The 16,200-nt window shown below is 42.4% G+C and overlaps 2 protein-coding genes across 2 annotated transcripts; both read left to right on the forward strand.

Annotated features, from left to right (window-relative positions):
- Positions 1–4,704: 4,704 nt before the first annotated feature.
- On the forward strand, positions 4,705–5,598 carry LOC134789420 (uncharacterized). The gene is made up of 2 exons (XM_063760028.1): positions 4,705–4,722; positions 4,876–5,598. The coding sequence occupies exons 1-2, from the start codon at positions 4,705–4,707 to the stop codon at positions 5,596–5,598; spliced, it is 741 nt and encodes a 246-aa protein (XP_063616098.1).
- An 8,173-nt stretch (positions 5,599–13,771) lies between these two features.
- On the forward strand, positions 13,772–15,325 carry LOC134789421 (uncharacterized). Its single transcript, XM_063760029.1, has one exon. The coding sequence runs from the start codon at positions 13,772–13,774 to the stop codon at positions 15,323–15,325; it is 1,554 nt and encodes a 517-aa protein (XP_063616099.1).
- Positions 15,326–16,200: the final 875 nt, after the last annotated feature.

Here is a 16,200-nt window from a genome sequence, read left to right on the forward strand (position 1 = left end):
ACTCCTGCCTCGCCAGCTTCAGCTTGTCAGGGGCAAGACGTCTCGGAGCGCAGGATACCGGGGGACCTGGAGTGGTGCGAATGTGGTGTTGAGTGTTATGTGGTATAGTGCGGTGTATGCCAGCAGGTCGTGTGATCTCAGGATATTCCTGTGACAATATTTGATGGTAGCAGGAATCGCTGCCGTTCATGACCTTCACAGAAAATATATCACCAGTATTAACAGCAGAAACAGCATTAACATATAAACTAGTGATGTTATCTATAATACGACCTAGCCTCTTACCACCACAATCTACAAATAAATTATAGTGCGCTAGGAAATCCGCCCCTATAATCGGTTTAGTAACCGTAGCTACCACAAAACGCCACGGAAAGTCGCATCGAAGTCCAAGGTCCAGGTTAAGATGCGCGTAACCGTAAGTTTCGATGGGTGTCCCATTGGCTGCGGAAAGGTTGTACCGCGTCGGTGCTCGACGCTCGTGCAGTAACGACTTGGGGAAGACGCAGAGGTCGCTACCGGTGTCGACCAAAAACTGCAGCTTCGACCTTCTGTCGGTGACAAACAGGCGACGCGATGTGACAGGGCGGTCAGGAGTCGCCATTACCGACTGCCCATGGCATTTCCCGACTTCTTGTAGTCGCAGGGTTGTACGCACTTGCTAGCGTTCTCGCCATGTCTTGAATGGTACCAGCAGATGGGAAATTTCCTATAACTGGACTGGGACCTGGTGCTGGAACGACTCTGCCTTCTGGAGCGGCTGGGATTCCTTGAGCGGGATCTTCCTCCTTCACGGTCCATCTTCAAGGCTCGAACCTCTCTCCTGAGCGCAGCTATCTCCCTTGCCAAGGCGTCACTACTGGAGCCAGGTTGCTCGGAGCCTGCAGAAGCGACGTGCGACGAACAAGCGCAGCGTGGGCCGATGTCGTGGACCCTGTCAGCAAGGTCTGCGATAATGTCCAACGAAGCATCTGGATGCCCTGCGAGGACAGTTTGGATGCTAGCGGGTAATCTGTTGGTCCACATCATGCGTAAAACGTCGTCCGATATGCGCTTAGCTGCCAGAGCCTGCAGGTGACGCAGGAACTGAGACGGCTTACGATCTCCCAGCTCTTCGTGATGCAGGAGTTGCTGGATCTGTCGCTCGGTGGTATCACTCAGTCGACTAATGAGTTCGCTCTTCAGCTTAACATACTTGTCAGTTGCCGGTGGATTGGTGATAATATCCCTGACCTCCTTTGCAAACTGTCGATCCAGCTGGCTGACGACATAATGAAATTTTGTCAGGTCATTGGTGATGCCGGCTATGTCGAACTGACCCTCAACCTGCGAGAACCAAATCGCGGGTTCCTCCGGCCAAAAAGGTGGAAGTCGTACTCAGACTCTAAAAACTTCGGATGACGGAGTCGTTGTTGTTGTGGAACCGAGCGGCGCAGTTGTGACGGATGGTGCAGTGGGAACAGGCACTCCCGCCGGTACTTGTGTGATGGGCGACATAACGGTATTTCCTTTGTCTATTTTGCTCGACACTTCTACGTACGGTTTTCTGATAAAATCCTCGTGGTACTGTGTTCTTCAGGGGTCACCAGTATGGGGATGTAGATAGGGTGCGTGACGTATCTCAGCCACAGTAATCCAAACGTCCACTTTCTCCAATAAATATTATAATGTCAATAATATATACAACACAGAAGGAATGTCCAAAGTTCGGAAGATAGAAACACAGAAGGTAACAGTACGGAAGAAATATAGAAATAGAAATAAAGCGTCAACAAAAGCAAAAGCGATAGCGAACGTAATGCGTCTAGCGGTCACAACTGTCACAAGCGACATGCGTTTCGCGTCAGTAATGTGCATAGACTGAAGCGGGGCGCGGCGATCGGCGATGGCCGGCCGGCACAGGAGCGGGTCTCAGAACCGGCCGCTCTGAACAAAGGAATGCTATCGCGGTGCGCGTGTGCATTGCACCCGACTTGTTGGCAACGTCAAGAATTGACGGACGATATGTAAATATAACGTGTATATTATTATTGTGTAAATGTAAATAAATGTATGTAAATAAATATTTGTATATATTAATATTATGTTTTATATAAGTGTATTAATATTAGTTAAGTGTAGTGTAGGTATAAGAGTAGGTATAAGTGTAAGTGGGAAAGTAGCCCACAGTCGTAATCAAGCATCTTGATTCCATACGAGCCTAACAAGAACTTAGACACATCAAACAAGGTAATTCTGATTGCTATTACTATTGTTATGTAACTGAACCAATTAAGATCTTGTTCAATATTTACATGAAAAATAATTATACTAACTAAGGGCTTGATAATTATTATCATGATACGTAACTGTAACAACTAAAACAAACAAGTTAGTTTAACTAAGAAGTAAATCAATGTTAACGTGAAGAATTACTGTATTAACTATTTGACCCAAACTAAGAACATGATTACACCGACTTATGCACCTTATTAGCCTGAACTAAGATATTGGTCAATTTGAATCTATTGTTTAATCATTTCAACTAAGATGTAAATCAATGTTAACATGAAGAATTACTGTATTAACTATTTGACCCAAATAAGATCAACTAAGAACATGATTACACCGACTTATGCATTTTATTAGCCTGAACTAAGATATTGTTCAATTTGAATCTTAATTGTTTAATCATTTCAACTATGAAGCTTGTTTAGTACAATACCATTCTTGTTCAATTGTACTATGACTTACTTTGTCTCATTTACTAATACATGCTAATACATTTCTTTCAGATCTCTAGTTTTTTTACGCGCCGTGCTGAATAATGCTGATTGTCCTCGTTGTTATACTCAAGGCATTAGTCTTAAATACTAAGATATACATTTATTTCGGATCTTTTTGGCGATCGGCCTAGACCGGTTTAGCTTTACAAACACGGGAGGAGGCGTGCTTGTGAAATGTGAAGCCATACCGGTCTAGGCCGATCCTCAAAAAAATCTGGAATAAATCTGTAATCTGTATTACCTACTTAGTATTTAAGACTAATGCCTTGAGTATAATACGAGTACGAGGACCAGCATTTATTCAGCACGACGCGTATAAAAACTAGCACAAAGGAAATTTATCAAATTTAAACGAATAAGTAGTTAATAAAATATAACAACAAAGAAAGGGATAAAACATAATTAAACTAAATCAGGCCCGTAAAGTTTAATGAAAAGGGGTAAATAAATAAAACAAAAAAATATTATAATAAGATGTTATTTATTAATTTAAACATTTTGAAAGTACACTACACTCACAGTGTCACTACGCGAGTTTGATTCAGATTTCACTGGTTATTTTTAGACAAACAAATCACAGGATTCCACACATTTGACAGTTTAAAACCCGATCTTCACGATTGAAATTTTTATATTTGTGAATTTCAATGGCTTCTCTTACCAATCTTGGTATATAGTGGTGTCGAAATGACCTTGGGACTATGCAACTCGATCCAGTGATTATTGTACCCGATTGTTCTTGACCGCAGCGATGTGTTCTTTAATTCTGCAGGCAATAGTGCGTTTGGTCTGCCCAATGTGCGAACTACCACAACTGCACTCAACTTTGTACACACCAGGTTTTTCCAGAGGAATAAGTAATTGAATGAGCTTAACGCAACTGCATGCTACTGAGACTCGACTGCTCGCTCGCACGGTGGCACACGCCGCGAGAGGGGCGCGGGCGGGGCGGAGAGTGGGTGTACAGGCGCTCCCCCCGCTTATCTCTTGATTGATCGGATTAACCGATTATTTAATTTAATTATTAAGAAAATCGATTTAACAAATAATTCTTAGTAGAATGGAATATTAGTTTCGTAATTAATACAATAATTTGATCATAATGGGATTGAATGTTTTATCTTCGTTGTTCTAAATATTGTATGTTTAGTTGATTGAACTACCAAATCTTATGTAAATCAACAAAGACAAAATAATCAAATAATCATTAACAATATACATGAGGTAGAACTCAATGGTCACTTATCTCTTTACGCTGATGACACTTGTCTCTTTTATTTTGGCGCTTCGATCGCTGACTTGATTACTCAAGCACAAGAAGATCTTGATAAATTATATTCCTGGTTTCGTTATAATCTTCTTACAGTGAATACTTCCAAAACATCTTACGTTATTTTTAAATCGAAAAATAAACAAATACCGTTACATTTGCCTCTTAAAATCAATGGAGAAGTACTACAGCAAAAAACAACCGAAAAATACTTAGGCCTTACGTTAGACACCTTTTTAAATTGGACAACACACATTGAAAAAGTAAGATCAAAGCTATCATCGCTGTTAGGCTCCCTTCGTAATATAGTACACTGCCTTCATTTGTGACAGTTGATTATTTGTGACAGTTGTGACCGCTAGACGCATTACGTTCGCTATCGCTTTTGCTTTTGTTGACGCTTTATTTCTATTTCTATATTTCTTCCGTACTGTTACCTTCTGTGTTTCTATCTTCCGAACTTTGGACATTCCTTCTGTGTTGTATATATTATTGACATTATAATATTTATTGGAGAAAGTGGACGTTTGGATTACTGTGGCTGAGATACGTCACGCACCCTATCTACATCCCCATACTGGTGACCCCTGAAGAACACAGTACCACGAGGATTTTATCAGAAAACCGTACGTAGAAGTGTCGAGCAAAATAGACAAAGGAAATACCGTTATGTCGCCCATCACACAAGTACCGGCGGGAGTGCCTGTTCCCACTGCACCATCCGTCACAACTGCGCCGCTCGGTTCCACAACAACAACGACTCCGTCATCCGAAGTTTTTAGAGTCTGAGTACGACTTCCACCTTTTTGGCCGGAGGAACCCGCGATTTGGTTCTCGCAGGTTGAGGGTCAGTTCGACATAGCCGGCATCACCAATGACCTGACAAAATTTCATTATGTCGTCAGCCAGCTGGATCGACAGTTTGCAAAGGAGGTCAGGGATATTATCACCAATCCACCGGCAACTGACAATTATGTTAAGCTGAAGAGCGAACTCATTAGTCGACTGAGTGATACCACCGAGCGACAGATCCAGCAACTCCTGCATCACGAAGAGCTGGGAGATCGTAAGCCGTCTCAGTTCCTGCGTCACCTGCAGGCTCTGGCAGCTAAGCGCATATCGGACGACGTTTTACGCATGATGTGGACCAACAGATTACCCGCTAGCATCCAAACTGTCCTCGCAGGGCATCCAGATGCTTCGTTGGACATTATCGCAGACCTTGCTGACAGGGTCCACGACATCGGCCCACGCTGCGCTTGTTCGTCGCACGTCGCTTCTGCAGGCTCCGAGCAACCTGGCTCCAGTAGTGACGCCTTGGCAAGGGAGATAGCTGCGCTCAGGAGAGAGGTTCGAGCCTTGAAGATGGACCGTGAAGGAGGAAGATCCCGCTCAAGGAATCCCAGCCGCTCCAGAAGGCAGAGTCGTTCCAGCACCAGGTCCCAGTCCAGTTATAGGAAATTTCCCATCTGCTGGTACCATTCAAGACATGGCGAGAACGCTAGCAAGTGCGTACAACCCTGCGACTACAAGAAGTCGGGAAATGCCATGGGCAGTCGGTAATGGCGACTCCTGACCGCCCTGTCACATCGCGTCGCCTGTTTGTCACCGACAGAAGGTCGAAGCTGCAGTTTTTGGTCGACACCGGTAGCGACCTCTGCGTCTTCCCCAAGTCGTTACTGCACGAGCGTCGAGCACCGACGCGGTACAACCTTTCCGCAGCCAATGGGACACCCATCGAAACTTACGGTTACGCGCATCTTAACCTGGACCTTGGACTTCGATGCGACTTTCCGTGGCGTTTTGTGGTAGCTACGGTTACTAAACCGATTATAGGGGCGGATTTCCTAGCGCACTATAATTTATTTGTAGATTGTGGTGGTAAGAGGCTAGGTCGTATTATAGATAACATCACTAGTTTATATGTTAATGCTGTTTCTGCTGTTAATACTGGTGATATATTTTCTGTGAAGGTCATGAACGGCAGCGATTCCTGCTACCATCAAATATTGTCACAGGAATATCCTGAGATCACACGACCTGCTGGCATACACCGCACTATACCACATAACACTCAACACCACATTCGCACCACTCCAGGTCCCCCGGTATCCTGCGCTCCGAGACGTCTTGCCCCTGACAAGCTGAAGCTGGCGAGGCAGGAGTTTGAAGGTATGTTGGCTAGCGGCACGGCACGACCATCAGAGAGCCCTTGGTCTTCACCACTGCACCTGGCGCCTAAAAAAGATAATGGGTGGCGCCCGTGTGGTGATTACCGTCACCTCAACGCCCGTACCGTCCCTGACAAATACCCCATCAGGCATTTGCATGATTTTACCCACAGCATATCTGGTTGTAACGTCTTTAGTACCATTGACCTCGTAAAGGCTTACAACCAGATACCTGTATGTCCGGAGGACATACCGAAGACGGCCATTACTACACCCTTCGGTATGTTCGAGTTTCCGTTTATGACATTCGGACTCCGGAACGCAAGCCAAACCTTTCAGAGGTTCGTGGACGAGCTGACACGCGGGCTGGACTTCGTCTACTGCTACTTGGACGACTTTTTAGTATTTTCCAGAGACGAGGAGCAGCACAAACAGCACCTACGTGAAGTTTTTACCAGACTCCGAGACTACGGCATGGTTATCAACGTGTCTAAGTGCGTTTTTGGGGCTCCACAGGTAACTTTTTTAGGTTACCTGATTTCTGAGACCGGTACCAAACCCTTAGACACGAAAGTCCAAGTCATACGCGACTTTCCACCACCCAAGGACGTCAAGCAGCTGAGGAAATTTTTGGGTATGGCCAACTTTTACAGGCGATTCCTGCCACATGCCGCCCAAATCCAAGCACCTCTCAACGCACTCCTGGGTGGAGCAGTCAAAGGTTCCAAACCCATCAACCTGACCGGCGATGCTCTGAAGGCTTTCAACGAGACCAAGGAAAGCCTATCCAACGCAGCATTACTTGCTCATCCCGATTGTCGGTCTAAGCTGGCGTTGGTCACAGACGCATCAGACGTGGCACTGGGTGCAGTACTGCAGCAGCAGCTGCAGGACCAGGTATGGCAGCCGTTGGCTTTCTTTTCTCGGAAGCTGAGTCCATCCCAGACCAAATACTCGCCGTATGATCGCGAACTGCTTGCGATCTACGAGGGTATTAAATATTTTCGGCATATGCTAGAGGCGAGGCACTTCACGATTTATACTGACCATAAGCCGATCAGTTTTGCTTTCCATGAGAGGAAACATAACTGTTCGCCTAGGCAGTTTAGACACTTGGACTACATATCCCAGTTCACCACCGACATAAGGCACATATCTGGCAAAGACAATGTCGTGGCCGACACCTTATCTCGGATTGAAGAACTGGCGATACCATTCGATCTTGCCGACCTAGCTAGATCTCAAGTGTCTGATCCCGAGCTTGCACAGTACTTGGCCTCGTCATCCCTGCGCTTGGTAAAAATGCCATTCCCGGGTAGCCCTGAACCCTTGTACTGCGACGTCAGTACGCCGACTCCCCGACCATTCGTTACCAAGCAGTACCGAAAAGCCGTTTTCGACAGTCTCCACTCCTTAAGTCATCCTGGTGCCAACACAAGTGCTAAGATTGTAGCCCAGCGTTTTGTCTGGCCCAGCGTAAGGAAGGACTGCCGAGACTGGGCACGAGCTTGCGTGCCATGTCAACGGTCTAAGGTGAGCCGTCATGTGTCTGCACCTCTAGGCACATTTGAACTCCCTCGGGCTCGCTTTCAACAGGTACATATTGACCTAATCGGTCCCCTCCCTGTTTCACAAGGCTTCCGCTATTGCTTGACGGCCATAGACCGCTTTACGCGATTTACGACCAGAGGTCGTACCAATAGCGGACATCACGGCAGAGACGGTGGCCAATGCATTATTGGCTGGCTGGATATCCAGGTTTGGGTGTCCTGTAGATATTGTCACAGATCGTGGTCGACAATTTGATTCCACACTGTTTCAATATCTATCTAAGGCCATCGGCTTCCAGCATAGACGCACGACCGCGTACCATCCAGCATGCAATGGCATTGTGGAACGCTTCCACAGGCAGCTCAAGGCCGCCATTACATGCCATGCTGACGCCAATTGGTCCGAGGTATTGCCTCAAGTGCTTCTCGGCATACGCAGTGCTTTTAAAGAGGACTTACAAGCGTCCTCAGCCGAAATGCTTTACGGCGAGCCGCTGCGACTTCCAGGCGAATTTTTTGACCCAAGCGTACCCGGTACCACTGATGTCACCGATTTTACCGCACGGTTACGCTCATTCGCCTCGAAGTTGAAGCCTACGCCAGCTTCACGCCACAGCAAGGACAGGATCTTTGTGTTTAAAGAGTTAGCGACAGCTGAATACGTCTTCCTTCGCGAAGACGCTTCACGCGCTCCCCTAACGCCTGTATACTCAGGCCCGCACAAAGTCCTGGAGAGGACTGATAAAGTTTTTAAACTCCTCATTAAAGGCAAACCGGTTACCGTGACCATCGACCGATTAAAACCAGCGCATTACCTGTCCGAGGACTTGAAGCTCGCTGATCAGGGGTCGACCACACCTGCCGCACCAGAAAACATCCTGCGCGGGAGGCAGCATAGTGACCCTTATCCAAGTCAGGCTAACGTACCTAAAACTACTCGTTCGGGAAGGCAAGTACGTTTCCCAGATTATTATCGCCCTTAACCAGGTCTCTGGGGGGGAGTGATGTGGGCTACTTTCCCACTTACACTTATACCTACTCTTATACCTACACTACACTTAACTAATATTAATACACTTATATAAAACATAATATTAATATATACAAATATTTATTTACATACATTTATTTACATTTACACAATAATAATATACACGTTATATTTACATATCGTCCGTCAATTCTTGACGTTGCCAACAAGTCGGGTGCAATGCACACGCGCACCGCGATAGCATTCCTTTGTTCAGAGCGGCCGGTTCTGAGACCCGCTCCTGTGCCGGCCGGCCATCGCCGATCGCCGCGCCCCGCTTCAGTCTATGCACATTACTGACGCGAAACGCATGTCGCTTGTGACCGCTAGACGCATTACGTTCGCTATCGCTTTTGCTTTTGTTGACGCTTTATTTCTATTTCTATATTTCTTCCGTACTGTTACCTTCTGTGTTTCTATCTTCCGAACTTTGGACATTCCTTCTGTGTTGTATATATTATTGACATTATAATATTTATTGGAGAAAGTGGACGTTTGGATTACTGTGGCTGAGATACGTCACGCACCCTATCTACATCCCCATACGACTATCAAGATATTGATTGGGCCAACCAAATTTTTTTTAGAGTGCGCTTGGAATTCGTCCGCCCACTCCCTGCCGGGCAACACCATCTACCAGATCGTGGATGACCTCGATCTGGTAGTGGGCGGGCCATACGAGCCCACACACTACCACGACGCCACCCAACTAACATTAGGCGCTAAATTTAAGGGTTAGAAGAGATTTATATAAGCGCCTATTTACTCTTTAGGGGTTGTTAGTGCTCTAAAAATAGGAGTTATAGCCGGCTATAACCCCGTTCTAACCCCGGATTGGGCACAAATTTTATCACCATAAGATTTATAACAGTGCTACAGTAGGGTTAGCGGATAAAAAAAGAGACATAAGAGCGGTATAGTGGAGCTACAATAGTGTTAATTAATTCTTTAGGAGCTAGATGGGTTGCATATAGGTGACTACAAACTGTTGTAGTAGAAGAGCGCTAAAGTAGTGTTGTAATAGCGTTGATTAAGTACTTAGGATTTAAAAGGGTGCCAAATAAGCGAATACTAACTATTTGAGTAGTAGTGTAGGGCCATATAGATGATACTTTCAGCTTTAGATGGTATATTAGCATTTAAAGTCAATATTTGTAACACTCAAGAAGGTAATTGCACATTTTTTCCTTAGCCTTATCTGCTTTGGTTGCAGATGTTTCCATTTTGTATTATTATTCGTAAGCTTGCTCTGTGACAGCTAGGGCTTGCAATTCGAATATTCGAATATTCGAATATGTCGAATATTCGACCTGTTTTGATATTCGAATATTCGGCCGCTCAGGTTTCGAATATTCGAATATTTTTTATTACTAGGTAAAATCTATTTTCATCCGTTATAGTTACAGTTTCTGTGTATTTTGCCGGGTATTAACAGTGAATGAGGAACCGTAGGTACCCAAATGCGAAGGAAATAATGTTTTTACTGTATTCCTCTCAATAGGCTTCGTGAATACAGTTAAACCTAAGAACCTAACTCAATTTCAAAGGAAACGAAATCAAAAAGTATGTTTTATTACGGTGCGGCTAATGCTTTTTCTAGGTACAAGTAACTTTACGTAAGTTTTAAGATAAAGGGTCATTTTGTTTATTGAGTAAAAGCGTACCTTAAGCGAATATTCGAAGTCTAAACCTTGCCCTTTATCGCAATTCACAAATTTGATCATACCAAACCTACCGAACTAGGTAATCTAACCATGCACCTTTAGCTAACGAATAATCCACCCCGTAGTCAGCCAACTTTTTCCCTTAAATATTCCAATAACAATTATATAACTTATTATATAACAGCCGACCATTAGGAATCAAAACTAAACTTGCCAAGACTAATAAAGTCAATAAAGATTCAAAATACAATGGAATTAAAGGCCATTTTACAGGCTTCTTAACGACAAGAAGTTAATTTAAATCAGAAAATGATTAGTGATTACCTACTAAAATGTTTTCTCTCTTACATACGTGTTTGGATGGTTAAAGTTATATTAATTCACGCAACGACGCATTTATAATAAAAAGTTTTATCAAGAAATATTGAAAATGTCTAATTTTTGCGTTTTAGGTACTTACTTGCTTTTATAAACGTGGGTATTTCAGAGTAGGATGATAAAATCTAGTCAATAAGTGGATTTCTGCAAAATATCATTAATTTTAGCAATATGTGAAAAAAGCTTTTGAATAAAACGATAATAAACCGATTTTTCGTTCCTTTTCTTATTTTTTTAAATATTCGAATAATTATTCGAATATTCGAATATCTCGTCAGAAAAAGTCGAATATTCGAATACCTGAAAGTTTCGAATATTTGCAAGCCCTAGTGACAGCTTGAAGTGAAATGTAATGGCGGATAATTAAAAGCAAATAATTATTTTAGTTCACTGATGCAGGAGTTATCTGCGGATTTATGATGGCGAAATTAATTACACTGTCAAAAACTATATGTATTACTAACAAAATTTTAATGGGCCTCTGATCCTTTGCATATTTATCTGAATATAATATTTTTTTATTTGTGGTCCACCGTATTTAATTTTCGAAAAATTAATCAATATACGTGAAGTCCGGTTTTAAATATAACAATACTAACATTAGGTCAATATTGAGTAAAAGTATCGATTTTTATGAAGTATTTACGTTCTAATTAATAGTTTTTGTTTTGCTTATTGATTCATCGGTCAATTTAACATGGCGCTATAGGCTTAGGTTCTAAGTAAGACTCTAATAACAGTATAAGATGTACTAAGGTATTGAATAACGCTCGTCTGCGACTACATGATCGATAATGGTGACTCATAACTTCTCTTTTCGACTGTAAGTGATACAAGAGAGTTAAGTAGCGATTATGATACACGGAGCTATAAAAGACTTTTTATCGCCTGTTTAGAACCTTAAGTGAAAATTGCAGCTGCTTATCACTCATATAGATATTAAGGTGGTAGAATTCACTTTGAGCTATAACACTAGCGGCTTAAGATACATTATAGCGGCCAAAACGGCTACTGTGGATGTTCAAGTTAATTAATATACGATTTGATGTTTACGCCATCTACTATGTAATCACAATAATTTTAAAGTCTTAATTTTGCATGTGAACCGTTGAACATATCAATATTATGTATTAAAACTCATTACTGCGAATAGATGGCGTTACGGGTCCTAAAAATCATCAAGCATAGTTGTTTACTTGAATAAATTGTCTTGCACTACCTATCTGCAGGAACGCTGCATTTTTAATTCTCCCACACCTCTCATCGACCGGTACAAAAGTGGTCCTTCGAACCGGATATAAGAACTATATTAGTGTGACATTGAAATTAACCTCAAATGCTGTTTACGTTTTTACAAATTTAAATGGATTTAAGAAGAAATTAAAGTGAAAAAACTGTATAATAAGTGATAAATAGACTTGATAAGTGTATACAAACGTTGGTGTGTGTATATCTTCACTATGGAAGACTATATAAAGGAACAAGAAAACGTGTACGCGTTGTTGACGAAAACTATTTCAACTTATAAGAAATCACCGAAACAAAGATTAACTAGTGGTTATGTACAGTTACGGATGGAAATATTGACCGAATATTGGAATCAGTTTCACAACAATCATATGGAAATGTTGAAATTGGTACCTAAACAAGATCGCGGACAGTATGAATATTTCACAAAAGATTATTTTATGGAAGTCGAAGAACAATACATCGAAATACGGTCAAATATGATGGACTTGTTATTGAAGTTAAATTCACGAAACGGAGAAAGTACATTGAGTTCACATAACCCTCCAACTGCCACTAGTGTGAGTGAGGAAGTCCGGTTGCCGAAAATTAATATTCCACAGTATTCGGGCAGTTATCATGAATGGACTTCGTTTCACGATATGTACACATCGCTAATACACAATAAAACCACACTCAATAAAGTGCAAAAAATGCATTATTTGAAAGGTTGTTTATCAGGTGAGGCGGAACAATTACTTAAGCATATACCTGTCAGCGAGAGTAATTACGATATGGCATGGAATATTTTATTAAAAAGATACAACAACAAACGAATTATTGTAAACACTATTTTGGCACGATTAGTGAATCAACGAAAATTGGCTACGGGAACATCGAAAGGGTTACGAGATTTGTTAGACACCACAAGTGAATGTATGAATAAATTGAAAAATCAAGATATACAAGTTGATACATGGGATACACTGGTAATTTATTTAATTGTCAATAAATTAGACTCCGAATCACACAAAGAATGGGAACTTGAGCTCGGGTCCCTAGAGATTAGTGAATTACCAACACTAAACATGTTAAACAAGTTCCTGGAAAAAAGATTTCGTGTTTTAGAAATGATACAAGCTCCGTCGCCGAGTGCACCTGTAAATAAAAGAAGTTTTCATGTAAATAAAAGCGAACAGAAATGCATTTTTTTGTAACCAAGACCACCTATTATACACTTGTAAGGAGTTTACGAAGTTGGCAGTAGATAAGAGAGTGGAATATGTGCAAGGCTGGCGGCTATGTTTTAATTGCTTAGTACCGGGGCATTCAGTCAAGTTCTGCAAACATCGATCATCTTGCCGCCAATGTGGGAGAAAACACCACTCTCTGCTACACAGGACGTGAAGCCCGCAGTCTCAGACCTCTGCGCCGGTTCCGGAGGCATCAGCGCAGATTTTAGAGGAAAAAGAAGATACAAAGGAAGAAAAAGAAGATAAAAATAAAAAGAATATTATATCTCACCTCACTACTGGGAGTCACGCGCGGCTGATGCCAACTGCATTAGTGCAAGTATACGCTGAGAACGGAGAAAAACACTTGATGAGAGCGCTGTTGGACCCATGCTCACAAGAGTCTTTTATAACTGAGGCCGCAACACAAAAGCTTCGTTTACGACGTACCTCAGTCAGTGGGCATGTCACGGGAGTTGAGAAAATGAAGACTACGCTCAAGTATGTAACAGAAGTAGAGTTCTCATCAAGAATCGAGCTTAAGATGAAGATGAAGGCAACTACTTACGTTGTACGTCACATCACCGACATTATGCCGGAGAATGAAGTCAAGATGGAAAACTGGAAGCATGTCGAGAAGTTGTGCCTCGCAGATCCAACATGTCACACTCCAGGTCACATCGACTTGCTTTTAGGAGTCGAAGTTTGGAGCGAAGTTATTAAACCTGGAGTGATCAATGGCCCCTCAGGAACACCTGTAGCACAAGATAGTCACCTGGGGTGGATAGTTTGCGGAAATGTGAGGACAGAGCACACTGCCACAAAAAACATCGTCAGCATGAATCTTAACGTTGATCTTAACAACATGCTGAAGAAGTTCTGGGAGTTAGAAACCATAGAAGAAGAAAGTACTACACTAACCTCAGAGGAAAAGAAGGCAGAAGACATTTATGAGAAGACACACAAAAGAAAAGAAGATGGTCGTTACGTGGTCAGGTTGCCATTTAGAGAAGAACCACCTGTGCTACCACGTGACTCACGAGAGATAGCAGTGAAGAGATGGATGTCGCTAGAAAGAAGATTAGATAAGAATCCAAAATTGAAACAAGATTACAACGACGTCTTACAAGAGTACATAGATCTGCAACACATGACGAAAGTAGATGATGAAGAAAGAGCCGAGAATTGCGTGTACCTACCACATCATGCTGTTGTACGAGACGACAAACAAACCACACGAGTTAGAGTTGTATTTCATGCTTCATGTGCTGGAACTAATGGGGTTACCTTAAACGATGCATTACTCGTAGGTCCTACTCTGCAAGAAGATTTACGTGATATACTGCTGAGATGGAGAACGCACAAAATCGCATATGTCGCAGATATCATAAAAATGTATCGGCAGATTGAAGTTAATGACGCAGATACAAATTATCAAAGAATTGTTTGGAGAAGTGATGCTCAAAAACCGGTAGAAGACTACAAACTACTTACCGTTACCTTCGGGACCTCTTGCGCTCCCTACCTGGCCATCAAAACCTTACGTCAAGTTGCGATAGATGAGGGTCAAGAGTATCCTGAAGCGCAGCGTATAATACTAGAGGATTTCTACATGGATGACGTCCTGTCGGGGCATGAAACAGAAGATGAAGCTAAAAGAAATCAGAAAGAAATCACAGCAATTCTCAAAAAGGGTGGGTTTGAACTTCAAAAGTGGAGTTCAAATAGTGAAGCACTCATGCAAGAGATTGAACCTGTAAAACGATCACCAAAGGCCCAAAGAGAAGTAGATGGAAGAGACCGTATTAAGACTTTGGGTATAATTTGTAACACTAAAGAAGATAAATTACAAATAACGAATAATTTGAAAGACTTACCTGAACAACCAGTCACGAAGAGGAATGTTTTAGCAGATATAGCATCATTATTTGATCCGATGGGTTGGCTGGCGCCTGCGGTAGTCATCGCTAAAACATTCATGCAAAAATTATGGCAGTTAGAGGTGTTGGTTGGGATGAAGAACTCGCAGATGACGTGAAGGAAGAGTGGCTGAAGTTTAGAAAAGAAATTCCTGCATTGACAGAAGTAAAGATAAATCGTTGGATACATACCAATGCAGACAGAAGCTCGATTGAGGTTCATGGATTCGCTGACGCCTCGATGAGCGCTTACGCAGCAGTAATATACGTCCGAGCCATCGACACAGACGGGCAAGTACAAGTATCTCTACTCACGGCTAAAACGAAAACAGCGCCTTTGAAGCAAATATCCATGCCAAGATTAGAGATGTGCGCTGCGGTTCTACTGTGTAGACTTCTGAAACATGTTGTAAGCATATTAAAAGTTGAAAGAGATCAAGTATTTTGCCTGGTCAGATTCACAAGTTGTACTGACTGTCATGGATAAAAGGCGACCCAGGTCGATGGACTCCTTTTGTAAAAAATCGAGTTACTGAAATTAAGAAAATGAATGAGATAAACGGGTGGTATTATGTCAATACTAAACACAATCCAGCAGACCCAGCCTCACGAGGAGTTATGCCAAAAAAGCTCTTGACAAATACACTCTGGTGGAATGGACCGGCATTTCTCAAGGAGCCAGCCATAGAATTTCCGGGAACCGAAGTACCTGAAATAGACTTAGAATGTAAAAAGGTGATAAAAACATTAGTTACTGCAACTAAAGAAAATGAAGAGGATTTAATACTTACCTTGATCGCTAAATACTCGTCGCTCGGGAAACTGGTGAGAATAATCGCATACTGTCGTAGATGGATGCTGCACCTGAAAAGAAAGAGAGAAAATAAAGATCACTTACCAACTTACCTGACGACTGAAGAGAGAGATGAAGCACTTACCATTTGCTTAAGACGATCCCAGGAAATCGAATTTCAAGAAGAAATTGAAGATTTAA

Source organism: Cydia splendana, chromosome 3 (genome assembly GCF_910591565.1).
Source record: "Cydia splendana chromosome 3, ilCydSple1.2, whole genome shotgun sequence".
NCBI classification, from domain to species: Eukaryota; Metazoa; Arthropoda; class Insecta; order Lepidoptera; family Tortricidae; genus Cydia; species Cydia splendana.